At 41.3% G+C, this 21239-nt stretch overlaps 1 protein-coding gene across 15 annotated transcripts in view; it reads right to left on the bottom strand.

Moving 5' to 3' along the window:
* The window catches only part of heph (polypyrimidine tract-binding protein 1 heph), a 165232-nt gene that overhangs the window by 63560 nt on the left and 80433 nt on the right, over positions 1-21239 (bottom strand). For 7 of the 15 annotated variants that reach the window (XM_064694760.1, XM_064694759.1, XM_064694766.1 and 4 more), the window contains one exon: positions 7494-7535. The exons of the other annotated variants lie outside the window; for them this stretch is intronic. In XM_064694760.1, the coding sequence (XP_064550830.1) occupies positions 7494-7535 (42 nt within the window). The remainder of the gene's footprint in view (positions 1-7493; positions 7536-21239) is intronic. 15 annotated transcript variants of the gene reach the window in all.

The following is a 21239-nucleotide window of genomic DNA, read 5'->3' as shown; positions in this document are numbered from 1 at the left end:
CAATCGGAAGCCCCTGCGCAAATTTGACAATGAACAACAGTTCATGGAGTTAGAGCATAGAAGTTGGGCAAGGCGAGCCAAGTAGACAGTGTTGGCCACTTGGGAAACCCTTGCAAATTGCATGGCCAAGAGCGGCTTGAAATCTTTGGCACAGTTTTCACTAGCACTTGGCTCGCCGCCATTTTTGATTTCCCCAATGATTTGTATTAACATTTCTGGCTCTACGCATTTCCATCCATAACATCCCCGCACATATTCCAAGTAATTTAAAAGCCACACACGAGCTGTAGGGAACGGTACGGAGCAAAGCCGATGCCGAGCGGTTGGATTTAAGCCACAACAACTACAGACAATGAACGTACGATCCGACCATAAGCGCATTATGCGGGTTGGTTGCTTCTGCCTGCTGCTGCCGCTTTCCCTCCCTTTTGGTTGGCACATAAATGAACTATTGTTTATAAACCAGATAAAACCGAGCGTATTTGCGTGGCTGTGTTGACTGACGCCTGACGCGATTTTGAATTCTCATTGGACGCTCTGCACAATAATTAAAAGTTTGAGCGGTATACTGCATTGCTCTCAGACATGTAGTATACACTTTGCTATTGATATCGGTTGACCGACCTGAAAAATTGTACGATAAATTTCAATATCAATTTGAACACAATTAATTAATTGCTTGTTAGTGATACGCAATTTGTCTTATTGTTTGTTTTGCTAGTATCCGTTAACACTATTGTTAGTTTATTGATCGCTTTTTATAGCTTTTGAATGGCGTTTATATATTTAGCTCTTGCTAAATTTTTTACATTTAATTGAATTGTCAAAAAATATAATTTCGATTTAATCAAGTCAAATTAAACTAGTTTTGAAAGCCCATTATATTAATTCCCAAAAAATCAATAAACAATTTTTGTAGATAATGCCCAAAGCCAGACAAACGTTTCAGGCTTAATTGTCTGTTATTAAAACAATTAAGATAAAAGCCAATCTCTCACATGTCACAAATGAATTAATATTAAATTTACTCTTTAAAATTTAATGATGACTGTATATAACTGATAAGTCATTAAGGTTTGTCAGTTAAATTTTATTTAGAAAGAATAAAACTTCTTTTAATGCTTGCTATCAAAAGAATTTCAAAAAATGGAATTAGTCAGATAAATCAAAATATTAAAGTCAAATAAAATAGCCTTTTATTTAGAAGTTAAATTTGGGAATTATGTAGATCAGGTTTAATTAGCTAATAACCAAACTTTTATTTTATATGTGAGAAGCGTTCGCTGCGCAGTTGTTTTTCGGATAACGTGCTTTACAGTTCATTAAAATTTGGCTCAGTGCCAGCAGCAATAAGCATTAAAGTTATGCCCATAGTTTGCACATAGTGTCTGGGGCTGGCACGTTGCGTGTAGCTTGTTGTTTGCGCTGTTGTGTTTGTTGTTAAGCGTGTTAACAGGCTTTATATTGCACACTTACACAAATACACACACGCAAACATATACACACTTATGCTGGCTGGCTGGCAAGGCTGGCAGGCTGGCTGGCAAGACGGCAGCATTGGCTGTCTGTCTTATTAGCGTTCAACAACGGCGCCGCATGCTGCTCATTGAGCACACGCTTGACTTGCAGGGCCAGCTGGGTGGGGAGCAGCAGAGGTTGGGGATGTGCCGCCCAAACAGCTTTAAAATGGCATCGCCTTAAACTCTGCAAGCATACACAATTGCTGCGCAGCATACTCTTGTGCGCCACCGGGCTGACAACTTCCGACAGTTGCCGCCCGCCGCAGATGTACGTAGCTATTATTACGAGCATTTCATTTTTTCCATTGCTGTTGCCTGGCTTGAAATAAAAACCGCAATTACTAGCGAGTAAAACATATATATATATGGCAATGAGAGGGCAAATAAACCAGCGAGCCTTCTTATATAAATTGTGTGTGTGTGTGTTCGTGTGTGCGGGCGTGTATGTTCGCATGTGTGTGTGACATAAAGCAAACAATATGGCGACACGCAACACTAAACAGAGGAGCCACGCGGCACAGGGAAGCCCACAAACAATGCGCCAAGCCACATCAGCGACGCCTTTTGTTGTCCTGCCTGCACACACAGAATATCACGCATACGTCGTGTTGTCAACGCCGCAACAGCAATGGCAACAATGTTGCAGCAACAAAATTGTTGACTGCAAGAGCAGCCAGACGATTGTGTGTGAGCGACTGCCCGAGCGCGACAACATTAGTTTAGGTTGCAAACAAAAGCTGGTTTAAAGCAAAAAGGGCGCAAAATGGAATTATACGAAGGCGTCAATCTGTGTGGCGTCTTTGTAAAATGTGTGTGTGTGTGTGTGTGTGTGGCTGTGTTTGTGTTTGGGGCCAGCAAGTTTGGGGTTGTGCTGCCCCAGCACCTTTTGGCTGCACTCATTGTGCGCTGAAGTGCGCTGACATTAAGTCGCATTGTTTCTGTTTTGCTACTTTTCCTCGTTGAGCACAAAAATTGAGTAACTGCACGTGAATGAAAATGAAAATGAAAACAAAGCCAGCACGAAGCGCGAGCACAGGCAGCAACAGAGCCTTTTAGTTGGGAGTATGGCCAACAAAATGGGCGAAAACCAGACCAACTTTCACGCTTAAAACTTTCGCATTTCTTAACTAGTTTTTGTTATTGTTAGCTGGTTTTATTTTCTTGTTGTTGCTGCTGTTTTTTGGTGCTTGCTGTCGCCTTCGTGCCCTGCACAAAATGCGGAAAATTAAATTGCCCTCGTTCTGGCTCGTTCTCTTGCTTGGCAAGACAGCCCAAAACACGGCACACACTCACACACCCACAGGACATAGACTAAGAGACGGCACACACATACAAACAATAATTGAAATAAACACTTAAAAAGTTTGACTGCACGCTGCTGGCTTTGCCTTTGCCTTTATTTTTTTTTCTTCTCTTTGTTGAGGTATTTTTTGTGTGTGCATTGAAATAGTTTTCTTGGTTTTAATGCCGCGTACCGTTGCAGCTGTTAAATTTTATTAAGCAGCTAACAAAACTTGAAACAATGGACAGATTTGCATCTGCTATTTGTGTGTTTGTTCTTGTTGTTTTTGTTGTAACTATTGTGTTAAACGCACACAGCCACAAGCAAAACGAATGGCAGACAATAAAAGCGCTGCATACTTTTGTGCGCCGAAGAAATTTAATTATGCCAGGCAACTCGTTAATTACAAACAAATAAATATAATTAGCTATTGAAGCGTTTAGGCAAAGGCAAAAGCAAAAGTCAAAGAATCGCACTCAACGCAGAACAGAGCCGAGCACATGTCCGGAGGCTACTTGTTCGTTTGTCCTTGGACAGGACAACAGACAACAGCGTTCGTTGTATTTACATTTGAGCTCATACTTTACGTTTATTATGTGGGTAGCTGAGTGCATGACAATTGACCAGATTGAGAGAAGCATAAGCTCTGGTTGTTGCTGTTGTTATTGTCAACTTTAGCTTGATAAACCACTTGTGCTGCAGAGCTTGATAAAATGAAGTCGTTGACTGCCAAACATAAATCAAGGAGCCTATAAGGACAGCACCTTAGCAAATACAAATAAAATCAAGTGGCCTTTGATGTTACATCTTTATAATTGCCTGTCCCTACAAGATAAATTACAAGCACTACATACTAAATGAAATGCAATAAAAACAACAACTAATTTGTCTCGCATAGCTTGGACAAACAAAGTGCTAAACGGGCTTTGCAGTCACTTAAGGATAGCAAGTTTATTTAATAGCAAAATGAGCACTCAACAGCATTTACCCCGAATTATAAGTTAAGAATTTAAATTAAAACAATAAATTTTTAGACTGACTACTAAACTTGTTGGATTAAAATTATAATCAAAATAAGTCAAATGAGATAATTGACCAAAAAGTGAGTTGTATTTGTCTTAATTAAAATATATGGTAAAGTTATATTATTTAATTCATATTCGAACGCCCAATGAATATTTATTAATCTATTAACATTGGCGATTGCCAACTAATGAAATTGTTTATGCAAAGTATTAAAAGTTTGAAGCGAATGCAATTTATTTGCTAACATTTCAAATAATTTACATCGTTATAGATACAATATTCTTTTATGAATGCAGGACTTAATTTTCATAGCGTATTGTTTCTGGTCTCTTTATTTACACCATAATATCCAAATGCTTTCATACTTAACTATATTAAGCATGGACATTTCATTATATTTTGGCTTTTTTGTCCTGCGTGCGTCCCAAATAGGATTTTCATTTATCCAAACTTTTGCCATAGTTGTTATGGCTCTTGGAGGAGCATGGGGACAACGGAGCGCCCCTAATTAATTTGATATTTTCTGGTTGGCGCAGCACAAGTCAAGCAAAATTAGACGCTGCGGTGTAATAAGGCAGACAAAATGGCGGATAAATATATTTTTTTCTGTCTATTCCACACACACACACGCACACACAGACACACCAGCTAAATGCCTTTTTGCGTTACCTTTTTATGGACATTCCACGCGTAGCGCTGCAAAAAGGAAATTAATATCAATTTTCAGCTTTGTCTATGACAGTGCGCTGAGTGTTGTTGTTATTGTTATTCTGATGTAGATTTTTTCTGCTGTTTTTTTTTTTCGTTTTTATATTTTCGTTGCGTGCTCTTGAGCGTTATGCATGTGTCCTTTGTCCTGCCTTATTATATTAACAGCAATTACTCACAGTAATGCGCTCTCCTTCGCACACACTGTTGCTCTCGAGCTCTCTACACATAGTCATGGCTGCAATTAACTTGATTACAACAGGAATGAAAGCTATTTTTGCTGTTGTTGTGGGTTTTTATTAGGTTGCACTGAACCAAACAGAGGCTTAACATACAGACACACACAAAGGCAACAACAAAACAAGCCCAAGCCCTTCGCATGGCCGGAGTGGCCGAGGGGGCACCCCGGAGGCGCCACCAACAGATGTACATGTTGATTAGGGCTGTCTACAGGCCCCCGATGGCAGCAGCGCTCTTTTAGCGGCGTTTGGTTTCGATTTACTTTGCTTTTATTTTCCACTCAAATTCAGTTAAATGCCTGCGGCTCGTATCTGTATCTGGGGCATCTTTTGAGTGCGCTTCCCTGATGGATATTATTTCTACGCACAGACACACACACACAAACAGCCCGCCGCAGACGCTGATAATAGAAGATTTGGCCGCAGGACAAATTATGCGTCCGTAACGCGAACTGCGCACCGCCAGCAACGACAATCAGTATCAGCAACAGGAAGCTTCGGCTTTTCATTCATTTTTTTTTGTATGCGTTCGCATTTTTTCTTTTTCTGCTGTAATTGAAAAGCGCCAAAAGTCAAAGTGACAAACACAGCAGCGGCAGCATTGGCAGCAAGGATGCGCGAAGGACTCGCACTCACTGATTGACAACAAGATCAGGTCACATTGACAAATGCTAGTCCTAACGAGATTTTACCGCTGCTGGTGTTGCTGCTGCTGTTGTTGTTGTAGATGTTGTTGAAGTTGGCAGCAGACTGTGCCACATGCGAAAATTAATTAACAGAATTTCGTTTTTTAAAAGCAAACGCACTATGCATTAAGGGATGTGTGGCCTAGGGGCTGCAATTACCGTTAATGAGTTTAATGCCAAAGGCGTCGACAAACACATCCCTAGTGCCCTTTTCAAAAAACTTGGTTTTCGTTTTTTCAGTCTGTCCTTTTTTTTTTTTTAAATGAGTGGCACCCGTGCTACAAAAAAAATAAGTGAAAAACGGAGAAAAGTGAAGTTTTCTGTTTTGTCTATTTTCACTTCTATCTACAGTTGATTTCATCTTGCACAGCGGCAAAAGTTGCGCACAAAGCGCGCAACAAGTTTTTTGACCGAAGTTTTTTGTATCCTGCGAAAGTTTGTAAAAGGGTTGCATGTGTCTTCATGATAGGTCAAAGTTGCAAATAACATTTGCTATGCATGTGCATAGGGTATTTCCATGTTGATCATTTAACTTGTTTTACTTTATCTATTTCCTGGGCTACAGAAATTACCCTTTTTTACTGGGCACATTAATTTGCCCAGCTTCAGTGATTTTGAGCAGGCAACCCAAGCCGCAGCATACACCTGTCCGACCTTTTAAACATTTGACCAGTTCATTGAAGCGTTTTGTGTTAAGGTCAGAGGCTGGGTGAGCCCCTGGCTCAGTTAAGGCCAAGTTTAACCTTAAATGTGCCGCAAATAGCATTAATGACTGCCAGGAGTTGAGAGTGAAGAACTGAGAGCTGATAACTCTGCGCTCGTATATCGTTGGTTTTCGGTTTCGCTTTGACTTTCGACTTAAGTCTGTCTGTCCCACTGCCCGTTTGTCTATTCCTGTCTGCTGCCTTTTGGTTCTCTATTTTTCTTTTTTATTAAATTGGCCAGTAAAAGCCAATTAGTTAGTTGTGAAGCTGTGGGGGTTTTACTAAGTGTTAAATTAATTATCTAATGGCTGCACATCACTTAGTTGACTTATTAAACTTTTAAATAAAACGCAAGTGAAGTGCGCACAGCTCTTGCCTTTTTCAGCATAGTTAATTATATTTGCTGATAAAAATGAAATTGCAGTTTATCATAGAAGCAGTGCCAAGTGCTGCACAAATAGCCAGTTCAGGTCAGTTAGGGTCAGGTTGAGAGGCTAGAGACGACAACGACAATGGCAAAACAAATATTAAAGCCAGACAAACATATGTGTGTGCATGTGTGGCTGACTCCTGCTGTACTCGAAAGTGCCAAGCCGTTGAGCTGGCCGGCTAAGATGCTTCTTGAAAATCCTGTTATAAAAATGGTCAGCCAGCAACTCATGCAATGCGATGAGACGAGAACAACAACAACCACACCCATACACACACACACACACTCATAACAACAAAAGTATAGCACATGGCAAATCTTGTGCCGGAGCAGTGAACAGGAGGCAGGATCGGGTAGCGAAGCGAGTATAAGAAATGTAAACTTAAATATTTTATAGCATTAAAGCAACAAATAAAAGCAGCAGCAGAGAGCCAGGCGAACAGCCCAGTCCAAGCCAGGCCAACAACCAGCCAGTCAGGCAGGTAAGTGCCGGGCGCACTAAAATAAAATTGCATACTTTATGGCGCTGGATGCGGCTGCACAAGGCGAACCGTTGCGTCGCAACGATGTGTATGTCTTCAAAGGCAAAGGCAGCCCAAGAAAATTCGAGGAAATTTATTTACAGTTAAAAAGCAGACAAATACAAAACGACAGAGCCGAGCAGCACTCCGGCCAAAAGGACTTAGTACGTGCGTGTAAAAGGTGTGTGTGTGTTTGCCGTTGTGTGTTTGTGTGTGTGTTTATTATTTGAGTGAGTTTATTTAAAATTCAATTAGGCCCCACACGCTCTGCTCAACTACATCTGCTACGCAGGCTGCGGACAGGGTGTGTTCAAATGAGAATGGTGTTTATGCGGCAAGGATCACTATACACTATATATATCTGCATTGCGGCTTACCAAATGATTGAGTTTATACAGAAATTGTTCATCGATCCTTACCTGCAACAGAGCAAATAAGAGAAATTTATTAATTATTATTGCATACATTTCGGCGGGCTTAAGCCTAGAAAAAAACGTGTACAATTGGACAACAAATCTCTGTATTCATATATATTTATAGAGTAGTTAAAGGGCATACAATATCAAATGCACATATTTTATTTAACGGGTTTCGTTTTACAACAATTACTAAAATTTGTGTATTATATTGCTTACAAATAAAGTACGACAAATTAAATAAATATGTTATACAAATAAAAATTTATTTTAAATTTTAACGAGTGCTATAATCAAATAATGAGTTTTGTTTTGCTTTTGTAGCAATGATTTCTTTAATTATATTGTGTTCCTGACAATATTAAATATCAGCAATTTTGACATTTTCTTAGCACATAATGAGCCCATTTTTGGCAGACTTTTAACAGCCATTCCCACCGTGGGTCGTTCCCTACTTTCTAGCCTTAGGCATATCATTTTCAAGGTCTCACTTGCAATCAAATTATGAGTAATTTATGCCGCTGCCTGCTGCCTACTTATAATTTTAATATCATGACACCCAAAATCTTGTTAAAGAAATCTCAATTATCTACTTTTATTGATTTGCAAGGCAAGCAAAACACAGATGCTAAACAAGCGGAGCGAAGCGGAGATCCTGATGCTATTTACGCACCATTTTGTCGCTCTTCACTTTCGCTTTCGTTTCGCTTTCCGCTTTTGACAAACGAAATTTCGAACAAAAAATGCACGAAAACAATTACGATAAAATATACATATATACATATATATGTATATATATACATATATACTTGTAAGTAGGTTAGGCCCAGGTTGCCGGGGTAGTCTTTGACAAGCCCTGAGCATGGATAAAAGCAAATTATGATAACAATAAAGATTTAACTAGAGGAGCTCGTGAAGTGGCAGCAGGCGGCATGCCGCTAGACACAAAGCCCTGCCACGAAACGACACGGCACGACCCGGCGCTCGACCAAGGCACATAGCGAAACAGGGACAATTTAAATAGACATTTATCTTGCCAAACGACAGCCCAGGTTGTGCAACCACACTCACACACACACACACGTGCCATTGCCTATAACAAAATTACAGCATTGCGGCTGATCCATGACGATGACGATAATGTGCGGGTTCTCATAGCTCGACAACGAGCCACCCACCCCCCAAATCTTACCGCACCTCCCCACCATCACCCATCACTCTCAACACCCCCTGCCACTACCTTTCCGACATTGATGATGTGAACGAGAGTTGGTTCGGTTTTTTTGTTTGATTTTATTTATGCGCTTTCTCGTGTATTTTGTATAACAAGAACAGCAACCACAAAAATTTTCATAGCGTTCGGCTTTGCCTTCAGCGTGTCTACGCGGGCTGCTCTTCTTCTACTTGTTGTTGTTCTACTCGCTCACAAAGTGAGTAGAGTATATTGGTTTTGTCCAATGTCTGGGTTTCTGTGATTCTCAAAATAGAGACTTCAAACTTGGCATATATACTCTTGTATATTCCCGACAAACAACCACTAGGGGCGTTATATATCAAATAAGGAATGAAGACTACTTGTGCCCTCAATTTAATATCAGCCCATGAATCTTTTGCCTGAAACCAATTGATAATAGCAAATCGAGAAAGTCGATTACTGTTAATAAATTTGAGGGTTAGACTATCTTAATCTCATTAAATTTTAAACGGGTATTACGCAGTCGTTTGTACCCGACTAGAACATTCGTACTTGTTTTTGTTTGCTGTTTTTATTTTCTTTACAATTTTTGGCTTGGCAAATGTTTTTCAAAGCATAAAAATACTTTTACATTAACTTGTTCTAACAACACGAACACACACACACACAGTCCAAAAAGTTGTAGAAAAAAATGATTTTTTTCTTCTACATTTTGCGTTGCTTTTAGCGCCCAACGACTTTGCCGCTTGCTGGCTTTGCGCTTGTTGCTGTTATTGTTGTTGCCTACTTTTAAGAAAAGCGAAAGTAGCGCAAGAACAACAACAAGTTTCAGTCAGCGCAAATGTAGAGCGTGCCACGTTATGGCAAGTGTGTGTTTATGCCCAAAGTTTTGGCAAAAAACAAAAAGAAAAGGGAGTCTAACAAAAAAGTTGCCCTTCGCTATATCAACATCATTTGCGTTAAGTGGTTTAAAAGCAATGCGTGAAGAGTCGAGCAGTTACAAATATGCCAGAGCCTAATGCCGACATCTTTATCTGCCATATTGACTTGACTGGCACTAGGCAACGCCGCTTCCGCCGCCTATTAAACTGCAATAAAGCTTTGCTGGCACGACGCCAGCAACGGCGCAACAGGAGCCGAAACCAGTTGCTGCCACTTTGCCGCTTGCCGCCTGCCACTTGGCCTATGCCTAATTGGCTGTTGTCTGCCTGTTGCCAAAAACTGTTGCATGCTTTAAGGCGAGTGCCTAATAAAATTTGCTGCGCCTGACAATAAAGCAAAAGGCAACAAAATAAATAAAATGGCAGCACACACAAATAAATATATATATATATATATGTGCAGGGAAAATGCCGAGCAATCTGAGCATATTTCATGCTGCTCTACGTGCTGCGATTTTTCGGAAATTTTTTTTTTCAGCTAGCAGCAGCAGGCGCAGGCAGGGCTGCCACCTGCTAGCCAGTCTTTTTCTTTGTCTAGCACTTTGTATAGATTTTGGCGTATCGATAGCAGAGGCATAGACCGACACATACAGACACACACACACACACACATATATTTATTTACATTGTGTATGTGTGTGGGGGTATCCTTTTTATGGCTGCTGGCAAAATTTATGATTTCTATTCATGCGCTTGCTTTGTTCAAAGGATTTGTGCTTTGTGTTTCGTTCCTTGTTACCTGTGCACTGGCTGTAGTCAAGTTATTTATAAGCTTTAAATTTGTGCGTCAATTAAATTTTCATAGAAAAACCAAAGCCGGCCAATAAGAACAATAACGACGAACAAAAGCGTTGGCTAAATTATGGCAATTAAAGCAAATTAAATGTAGTTGAGAGCCAGGCTAACAGGTAGCAAGCACGCCGCCAGGCAGCCTGGTAGATGAAGTTAAGAAAATGGGATATCAAAGTTCAAACGCCGCTCAATAAAGTTAACTAAACAAAGTGGGGGCGGTTGATGTAGTTATTGCTGCTGCTGCTGCCGAGACTAATGAACCTGCCAAGTAAGACAGCATTCGTAACATTTTAGAGAAGGAAAACAAGAAAATACAAAGCAACAGCAACAGCAAACACCAACATCTTGAACCACACAAAGTAGACAAATAGCCGCATCGACAACGCGCTGAGGAAATTGATTTGCATAGCAACCAAATGGAGCGACCAGTTTACCAGTTCTTCGCCAAAAACGGCATATGACCTGGGTCTGCTTTGGGGCCTGGACGAAAATCGGAAGACGTACGCACCAGCACGAGGAGTGTTCGCTAAGCAGTTTAACTATTTAGGGCAACAACAGCAACAATGCAGCATCTATGGCAACTTCAATTTGCTGTCCTAACCCCGGCACCACATCCAACCTAGCCCACACAGCGCCGCAGGCCGAAGTGTCAAAGACATGGCCCGAGCTGCACAAATGTTGACAAGCTAATGAAATGTGAGCAGCTCCTTGGCAATAGAATAGGTGGGTGGGTTGGGCGGGGGTGGGTTAAAGGCGGTCAGAGCCCAAAATTGATACACTGTCACAACTTGACGAGCAGCTGAGTGCCCGCTCCTTCAGCGCCCGCCACTCCTGGTGATGAACTGTCGCTCCTGACGATTTCAAGAAAATCCCAGGCGATTCAATCTGACGCAACTGGGCAGCAGCTATGGGGTGGCAGAGGTCCCTACCAAATTGTTGCTTAGACATTTGCTTATGCAAATCGAAATTATAATGAAATCAGCTATAACAACTCAACTATGAACGGACACGATGAGGGAAAATAGGTGGGGGAGTACTAGGAAATTCGGTTTATGCTTTGCAAATTGAAAATCTATCGAAAAGATGCAAGAGCTGGCGGCCTCGCCAAATACATCATTTGAACAGCGATTGGACCACATGTCAGTAGCAAAAGCAAAACACATCAACTAAGCATCTAAACGGGCCAGAATTTTACTGCCTTAACGAGCATCACATTTGCCACATGTATCATAACAGCTGGAGACACGCACCACACTCAGTTGGGGATGGTTAATTCAAAACTGAATTCCAAACAATTTGCACAGTAAACTGTTGGACGCCCCAAAGTCATAAGTGGTAAATCACATCAATATGTAAGAGAGGCAACAACAGCCAAAAGCAAACGAGTCCTGAGTCCTGGGCAAGGATGTTTATCTAAGGACACGGCCACATACATCGCTAGAATTGGTCTAGAACCGGACTACGATTTGCTATGCAATTTTACACACTTGACCATTAAACGTAGCCATTGGGAGCAGTTTGCATAGCAATGAAGCCAACGGCTGGCCCTGTCGTACCGCAGGCCAAAGAAATGGAATAAAAGCCAAGCCGTAGTCGGTCAACTTGATGAAGTATGAATGATTACAACGGCATAAGAGTTGGACAGAGAAAAACTAGGCAACACGAGAGAGAGAAAAAGAGAGAGAGAGACAGAGAACGATGGCGAGCATAAGCGTGCTCATCTTTATACACATTGAAAAGGTGTAGTTGACTGTAAAAACTTCAATGAATAAATTTTTTTTTTATGCGTTGGGCCATCTCGTAAAAGACATAAATAAAATAGACATTTGGTCAGTCGCACACTCACACACGCACACTCTCAAAATATGGAAGACCAAAGTAAATTGATCGAAATGAAAATGTTCATAAATTTACATAGACCCAAAATATTGTAATTGAGCGTTAAGAAAGCGGCACCTTGAAGTAGGCAATGCCAAAAGGAATTTATGTGCAAGCAGATAAAAGCCAAGTTAAGTCCCAAACTAACTGTCCAACTCAACTGGCAGCCATTTAACCAATTTAAGCAGCCACACTATGCGGCAGACAATGGGAGCAGGACGAGACGTTAAAATTAAATAAAGAAACCTCCTGACACTTGACGATTTGTCATGTTGCCACAATAAAACGTCACACAGTCAAGCATGTTGAAGCCAGCCAGCAAGCAGCAGGCAAACAAAGAAAAATATGAAAAGAAAGAAAATAAAACAGCCCGATGTAGATTCTATGAAATTATGACAAACTGTCTCGAAAATGCTGAAAATACTGTTAACGTTTTGGATGTGCCAACAAACAGACACGGCCAAGAAGCTGGGCAAAGGAGCACAAACCCAAGAAGTGCAGCCAAAAAAAAAAAAATAGAATAAAAAAAAATAGAATAAAAAAAAATGAACTGATGCTGCCTTTGTTGACGAACGTGGCGTATGAGCAATGTCTGCTGATGAAAATGATGAAACAGCACAAAAATATGCCAAGAGGGGGTACGACGGCATGCAAATACAATGAGCTTTGAACTGAGGAGAGGAGGGCGAGGCCCTGTTTCTTTTGGTTCCGTTGCTGCTGCTGCTGCATTTATGAGCATAAAAAATTGGCGCCGGCACATTTGCCGCATTTACACACACAATCAAGCTCGTTTAAGTGTGTTTGTGTGTGCGCTGGCGAGGGGGAATTGCTTAAAAGCAGGCAAGGAGCAACGAGAGCTAAAGACGACAACAGAACTGACAATGGGGCAGCTGCAATCGCAATTTTTTCACAGCCGCTGCCTTTTTGACATACCCTTACAGGGAGAGTAACATGATTTTTGTCATGCAATGTGAATTCGACTGAGGTCCTGGAAGTGTACAAGCCGAAGCAAAATGGGATTTATCTGACAAAAATTGAGTTCCAGCATGAAAAATAAATAAAAAAAAATAAATAAAATATAGTACCCATAGTTGCTATTGCTGTACATTTTCGTTAACTGAGCAACGACTTTTTCTGACTATGCTCAGACTTTAAAAGGGTATTTGATTTTCGGCACTCGAAAGTAAACTCTATAATACTTTTTTGCTCGAAATTGCACAGCTTTTCAAAAGTCTGACCGTCTGTCTACCTCTCTGACTTTCATTTTGCATTTCGCATTTTATGCACATAAAACTGGTGGAAAATTTGATGTTGACAAAGGTGACAATTGTCGGCAGCTTCAACTACCGCCTAGGGCCACAAAATGTGGCATCTAATAGAGTTGAGCTCTAGTTAGATAAACTCACTGACAGACACTCCTGCTTGACTGACTGACTGACTGACTGAGTAACGTGGCAGCTGCCTCGTTAGGTGCTTACCACAAATGCGACATAAACACGTGTTTATGTGTTTATGGCCAAAAGTTAAATCAAAGACTGCAAACATATAAATTATTTGATGTTTGCTCGTAATCAGAGATTGCAGCATAAGTTTATGCATAATTAAGGCACTAAAAATGATGCACACAAAATTCTGGGCGCACATTAATTTGACTTAAACAGACAGCCCCACCCCGCACCGGCCCCCTTTTAGCTAACAAGCATTTAAAGTATTTATTAATCAGCGCATGCATATATGCAAAAGGCGAATGCAGAGGCAGCAAAGCATTTGCATTGGCTCTTGGCGCTGCCAACTTTTCGACAACTTATGCTCAACAAATTAATTTGCCAACCACTGCAACATGCCGCAAGCGACCGCAACAGCAGACGTGGATGCTGCCACACACTTTTCTCTCTTTTCACTCTCTTTCTGTGGTGGCCTTGTGTTTGCATATGCTGAACTTTAGTTAATGTAATCAGCTGCGACCCATGTTCAGATTTGTGGCGCGTGTGTGCGCGCGTGTGTGAAAATTTTGTTAACTTCAAACTTAAGCCAACATTACGAGTGGCGCGCGTTGAAGCGCAGTGCAACTGCACTCCGTCCCTCCACCCGTCTGGCCCACTCGCCAGCTACATCTCATATCCCGGTCTGACGCTTGTCTGTTGCCAGTGTGTGTGTTGCCTGGCTTGGTTTCGCATATAGTTTACGGCAGCTTGCGCGCAATTTGGAGCATGAAAATGCCTCATGCATTGAGGTTCACCTTTGCTATTCTTTGAAACACGGTTGCAGTCAGTTTTTGGCTTGAATATGCAGCACATGCAATTTCCAGCTGCCAGCTGCCATCTGCCAGTTGCAACGGCAGTCATCAGAGGTAAAGAGATTGAGGTGTGGGCGGCGGGACCAGCTATCTCTGGCCGCTCTGTCCATCCGGTCTCTCTGTGCTTGTAATGTAAAACGTAGTAAATTGAGTTCATTTGCTGCCAGCAGAACTCATCATTAGTATCGCTTTACAGCGGACTCGCGTTGCATGTGAATGAAGCAAACAGCAGCAGCCGCAATGTGAGCTCAGTCAAGCAGCATGTTAGCCACATACATACATACGAACACTCACACCCCCAAACACATGCACACATATACACAGGTTAGGATGTAATAATTACTTTGCTTGAGGAGTGTTTCAGCTCGACAGACTCGCACTAACATACATACACACACACATATACTGAAAGTTGTGCACAACTTTTTAGAGTATACTTCGCGGCGCGTTAAGGGTGGCCCCAGTCTGGAATACCTGACTGACTGCTCGTGCTAAGCGTGTATTAGTGGAAATTTAATATTGCAATTAATACAGCAACAAAGTGTGCATTGCATATTAATAAGTTCGTTTGTCGCTTCTAGTTTATAGTGCGCCAAAAAGTTGGTCAACGGGAAAACGCTGGCACTGCTCAACCCCGGCTGGATTAGTATATCAAAGCACACACATATACATATTAAACACACACACACTAAAGGGCAAATGCTTGCGCTCGTAAATGCCAAAGTTACAACCCCATGAGTTGGCTTAGGGTTGTAGAGCGTGTCAACTTTTAATGGGTTGCCAGTCAAGCGAGCAACACAAACAGACAGACACACATACACACGTATATATTCAATATATTCACATTCATACTTATATTCATATTCATACTTATATTCATATTCATATTCAAGCACACCGCATTAAAGCATTAATGACTCAAACTCTGCTTTAGCCGCTTTGGCTGGAAATAAGTTTGAGCTGTCCCCAAAAAGTATGCACAACTTTCTTAATGCGCTTTGCTGCGGCCGCTTAACTGCAAAGCTTAATTCGCGCTTCTGCGAGCTCTTCCTCTCGCCGATACCCCATTTCTTTAACACAGTTTTTTATATACTTTTTTCACGCCGCTTTTCAAAAGGAAATCTCCTATTTTTTATGGCGATGGCGACAAAAAACTATTTGTGCAAATAACAAAGAAAAGTTGCGCACAGAAAGGAAAATCATCATCAACGGCAGCAGCAGCAGCAGCAGCAGCAACTACAACTGAAGTGAAATGCAGCCAACTTCAAAAGCGCAACAAAAGCAATTTAAATTTGGCTAGCGGCATTTGCGAGTTGGCCAAGCGAGCGCCAATTTCATTTTAGCCAAACGTTTTTAGTCATAACTTTTTAATTTGTTTGTCAGCGACAGGGTAAGAAATGTATGTTGCCTTCCTCCTTTACTACACAGCGGTTCTTCTTCTTCTTTTGCTGCCACTCAGTACATGTCTCTCGACTGATTAGCGCAATTGTATGAAATGTGGCGCTCGACAGGCACACAGACACACACACACACGTGCTCTAATTGTGTGACATCGCCCATAAAGTGTGCTATAATTTTCAATAGCCCAAAATCGATATGGCCCATTCGATGAATTTGTGATGCCTGACGCCTGAATGCTGAACAAATCATAACAATGCCTAACCATATGACCCCTCCCTCCGCCAGCTGGCGAGACGGGCAGCTGGGTTGCCCAGCTTTTGATCAATGCAAAAATGTTCGGGTGTACATGTCCCCAGGGTTGATTTATCTATTTAATCGACAACGTTGTTGTTGTCGCTGGGGCCAGAGCAACAGTCTCTCCCCCACTCAGTCGGGGCTGTGCGGGATTGGGGGCAGCAAGCGGTGGGGGTAGCCTGTCAATATTTAAAACGTTGTCCTTGTCGCTGTTACAGAGCAGGAACTCAACCAACACACTTGGACGCTCTGCGTGCTTAACGAGAGTTTATTGAATTTTATTTTCTCATCTCAATTTGATGTGCGTGCCCCTTGTACCCGCAACAGCTTTCACCCCTAAATTGTGAGCTACATTTCTTGACAATTTCGTCCTGTCACTTAAACTGGGCAACAGATTGTCTGCCCTATTTTGTGGGGCGCAGGCGTCTAGTGCATTTAAATTTCAAATTATTTTATTGCTGCTCGCCAAAATAATTGAAATTTTAGTTAGAAAACTCGTTTTTTTTTTTATTTTGTTGCTTGTAAATCGCTTATTATAAATTTCTCTTATAAATTTCTACGCAGGCGGAAAACTTTTGCGCCGTGTTCTCGTTGCCCAAGTTTTCCGATTACGGATTAATGTAATTTTATTTTTTATTTTATATACGCAATATATATATATACAAATATTTTTTTTTTTATTTTGTGTTATGGGAGAGCGTACTTTATGTACGCGTATTTGTTGACTTATATGCTAAGTCTGCTGCTGACCCCTCCGCGGGCTGTTTGTTTGACAGGCGTTTCAAAGTTTGATGAATTTTTAAATTTAAAAAGTTTATTTGTGCATTTCTAAGTTGGCTGTTGGCTTATTAGAAGTGCAGGCTGGACAAACGGAAAACGCCATCACCCCTAACCCCAAGCCCCGCCGCTGCCAGCAGCCACCCACACTTCAAAGCCGGCGATGGCTTTGACACTTTGTTCATGTTGCTTTGTAGGCACATATTTTTTTCATTTTTTTTTTTCTGTTTTGTATCTTGGGCTTATTTGCTCAGCAGCCACAAAGTAAATTTTCAGTTAAAATTAAAATTATGTGCATTAAACGCGATTTTTATTTGTTTGGCTGTGCGATCTGAGACCTTAATGTCGAGCACAGATTTTATTGACAGCTCGAGGCTATAGCTATAAAGTGCTATACATATATAAATTTATTTGTACTTTATGTTTCATATATCGTTATTAAAGCCACTGGCTGTTTGCAAATTCTTGCGAAAAATATTTACTAAATGCAAACCACAATATCCAATGCGGTTTGATTATTCTGTTAAATTCAAAGCTAACAAAATTTTCGAAACGAAGAGTCTGATTTTCATTTAAATTCGAAAACTCTGATTTTACAACATCTTAATTTATTAAGCAATACCAAAGACTTTTGTCCTTAAAAATGTTTGCTTTGCATTTTTTATACACCCAACCTATTTGAAACACGGAAAACCATCATCAGAATGTTCGTTATATAAATATAACGTTGAAGCAATTGTTGACTTAACGCAAAAAACATTTATAAATAAAAAAATGCATTTGATGTAGATGTTTTTTTTCTGGCCTTCTAACCGTATGCATTGTAAAACATTTGCAGCATTTGGCACATATGCAACATTTACATGTTGCCCCGGCAACAATAATGGCAATAACATGACTCTGTTGCGCAAATGTACGAAATTATGGAATAATAAAAACAAAACAGCCAAAACAAATATGTATATTCATATTTGTTAAACTCCACCCCCGTAGCTGTACGGATATTTTACAGCATTTAATGGCCATAGTATTAGCCATGTGCAAAATAAATGAAGCTCAAAAAAGGGTTAATGGATTTAAATGGGGGCAGGCAGGTCGGATGGTGAAAGGGTCGGGCGATTCATTCGGTTGTCTGATAAACAAAATCAATTACAGATAATTTAACGCGACGCCAATGCTATTGCTTGTTCGCTTGTATACTCTGCGGGCGGCTTTTAATAATGTCATTTAGTTGCAGTTGAAACTTTAACGATTCGCGCAGTTGTGACAGCAAGGATATGTCCTGTGTGTGTGCAACAAATCGATAATGAACGCGAATGGACACATTTAACAATGCGACCAAGTGAACAGACACACACGCACACACACACACACACAAATATACAACACCATGTTGCCTGAGGACCAAAAGCAACTAAAAACTGTTAGCCAGTTGCTAAAAGGGGAAGAGGCGTGCTGGCTTAAGGCTAACGGCAACAGGACACTGTTTTTATGTGCAACTTGCAACAATTTGCAGCGACATTTTCAACGCCAACTAATCAATATGGGCGACATGTGGTCACACACGACTGTGTATGTGTGTCTGGGGAGGCGCAACTGGGGAGCAACTGCTGGCACGTCAGCTCGTAAGTGCACGCCAAACAATTGCGGTTAATGCTCGCATGTGCGAGATATTTATGACTGATAAATTAATAAAGCGAGCGACCACACTAAACTTGCAATGCGGCAACATTGAGGCACATGAAATGTTTTCTATGCCACATTTCCCAGCTGCTAATAAATGCAGCCCCAAAAAAACGCCGGAGAGGCACCAAGCATAACATCAATCCATCAAGCATTGTTAAAGAGAGAAGCATATTCTGTATGTTAACTTAAAGCTGGGCACCACAAATTTGCCAATGCTATGGCACTCTCTCTGGTACTGTGGTGGGTCAAATTAAGCCCAAAAAAAAAAGGGCTGCGCCATAAATATATTCACGACCCCACAGACTACTCGAGTACTAATCAGTATGCCGGGCGCATGGTCAAGCGGTTGCACATTATTTTATTACGCACAATTGAGTCGCACGATGTCACGCCCATCGATGGGCAACGCCACAAACACTTGTGTACGTGTGAGAAACTCCACAATAATAAAAACAACGCAAGATGGGAGGGACAAACAAGTAAGAGTGCTCTAGTGAGCCAGACTAGGAGATGACTGACTAGGAGATACCCTCAATCCAGCGCCGAGCTGCCGCCACAAACATTCTAGCTTCCTTCTATATATATAAACGCAAAAACTCACGTACGCACACATATAAAAGACTCCCATACATTAACATACGCGCAGCAAGCTGCACTGTGTAAGCAGCGACTGCTTCTTCTTTCTTTAGCCATGGAAAATGCGTTCTTGAATAACTTCAGCATTTATTGTCTCATCTTAATGAAAATTCAAACCATAAATCCAATTGCAGGCAACAAATTGCTTTGAGGGAACAAGGGGAATCATCCATAAGATGAAATATTCTGGATGTCAGTTTAGTATACGAGAATCAACATATGTCATTTGGTATATATAACTCTTATAATTGTGGCTAGATTGTGTCAGTCCTAATGCTGATAAAAAGTGTATTTGTCCTCTTTGGGATATGTCTCCTACAGCTTATTGCAATCATTTGCCATTATACCCTTTAAAACCATTTTCAATTGGTTCAAGCTGTAATACAAATATTGAGAAAAGCATAAATCGAATAGCAAAAAACTTTGAATGAGATATACCAACGATATAAATACTATATTTCTATAGTAATTAAAATGCATTTAACTATTAGTACAAATGATACGTTTGGTCAGTTTGGCGTCAGTTGGTCGTATAAGAAACAAGGCATATGGCATGAATATGTCAAAAAGTTGGCTGGGAACGCAAACAGATTGTTATTTAGTTCAAATCTGCTGTTAATGTTAATTAAAAATGAATTGCTTAAGAACTAACTTGATATAGTTGACCTTAAAGCTAGTTGAATTTAACAAGTTTAAAATTGAATAAATAGTAACTACAACACAACAACAGTAATACGAATACAACATCAAATGAAGTTGGAGAGCTACTCGGTGAGAGCGAGAGAGAGAGAGAGGAAAAGATAGAGACAGAGATAGAGAGGCGGAGAGAGAGATTTCTAGATGGTACTGTGTGTTAAGCGCAATTAGTTAAGTGATCGAGTTAGTAAAATGTAGCTAATTGTTCTTAGCCTACAACTACGACAAAAGTTATTTGGCACGCAGAGTAGGAGATAGCGAGATAGTTCGGAAATATCTAACTACTTGAGAGTATCGAATAAAATGAGTGTGTCGAAAAAAAAGCAGAGCTTATTTTTGTTAAGTTAATTTGGAATGCAATGTATTTTTTTGTTGTTGTTAGCGTTTTAGTGAACACACAAACCTTTTTAGGAGAAGATAAGTGTAGTGAAGTTGGCGATGGCATAGAACAATCAGAAGATGCAGAGCTGCAGCCGCTACTGCCGCTGCTGCACCCAACGACGCCGGTATGCACGGGCGGCGGCGGTCCCAGCAACGAGACCAGACGACCGCCGTCGCCGAACGAGAGGCCAGCATCGCCGGGAGCAGCCGCGACGGGCTGCTTAGTAGTAGTGGTGGTAGATTTGGTAGTAGTTCTAGTTACATCACATAGATTAACTGTATTATTTACATTGATGTTCGGAGTGCTTGCCGCCGAGGTGGGCGTGGCAGCTGTGGCAAACATGGTGGCAGCGGCCACAGCGGCGGCTCCACTGCAGGCCGGTATGATTGTGAGCGGTGTTGTTGGCGCGGCAAAATACTGCGCTGCAGCTGGTGGCACCCCAGCCGATGCATATTTATTGGGCGTGGCCGGTGCAGCGGCCACATTGTTAACCTGCAGTTGCATATACGTCTGCAGCATGGCCTGAGCCTGAACCTGCGCCTGCTGATGATAGTGGTATTGCTGCTGTGCGGCCTGTTGATGTTGTTGCTGTTGCTGCTGTTGCTGCTGTTGCAGTTGGAACTGCTGTTGCTGCTGTGCTTGCTGCTGCTGCTGCTGCTGATGTTGATGTTGATGCTGTGCGGCGGCGGCCGCGGCAGCCGCTTGCTGATGAATCAGCATGGCTTGTTGCTGC

This window comes from Drosophila montana, unplaced genomic scaffold (genome assembly GCF_035044405.1).
Source record: "Drosophila montana isolate Dmon_TW-CO22-7 unplaced genomic scaffold, ASM3504440v1 contig_3733_1, whole genome shotgun sequence".
In the NCBI taxonomy this organism is placed as follows: Eukaryota; Metazoa; Arthropoda; class Insecta; order Diptera; family Drosophilidae; genus Drosophila; species Drosophila montana.
This window is presented reverse-complemented; position numbering and strand designations above follow the sequence as displayed.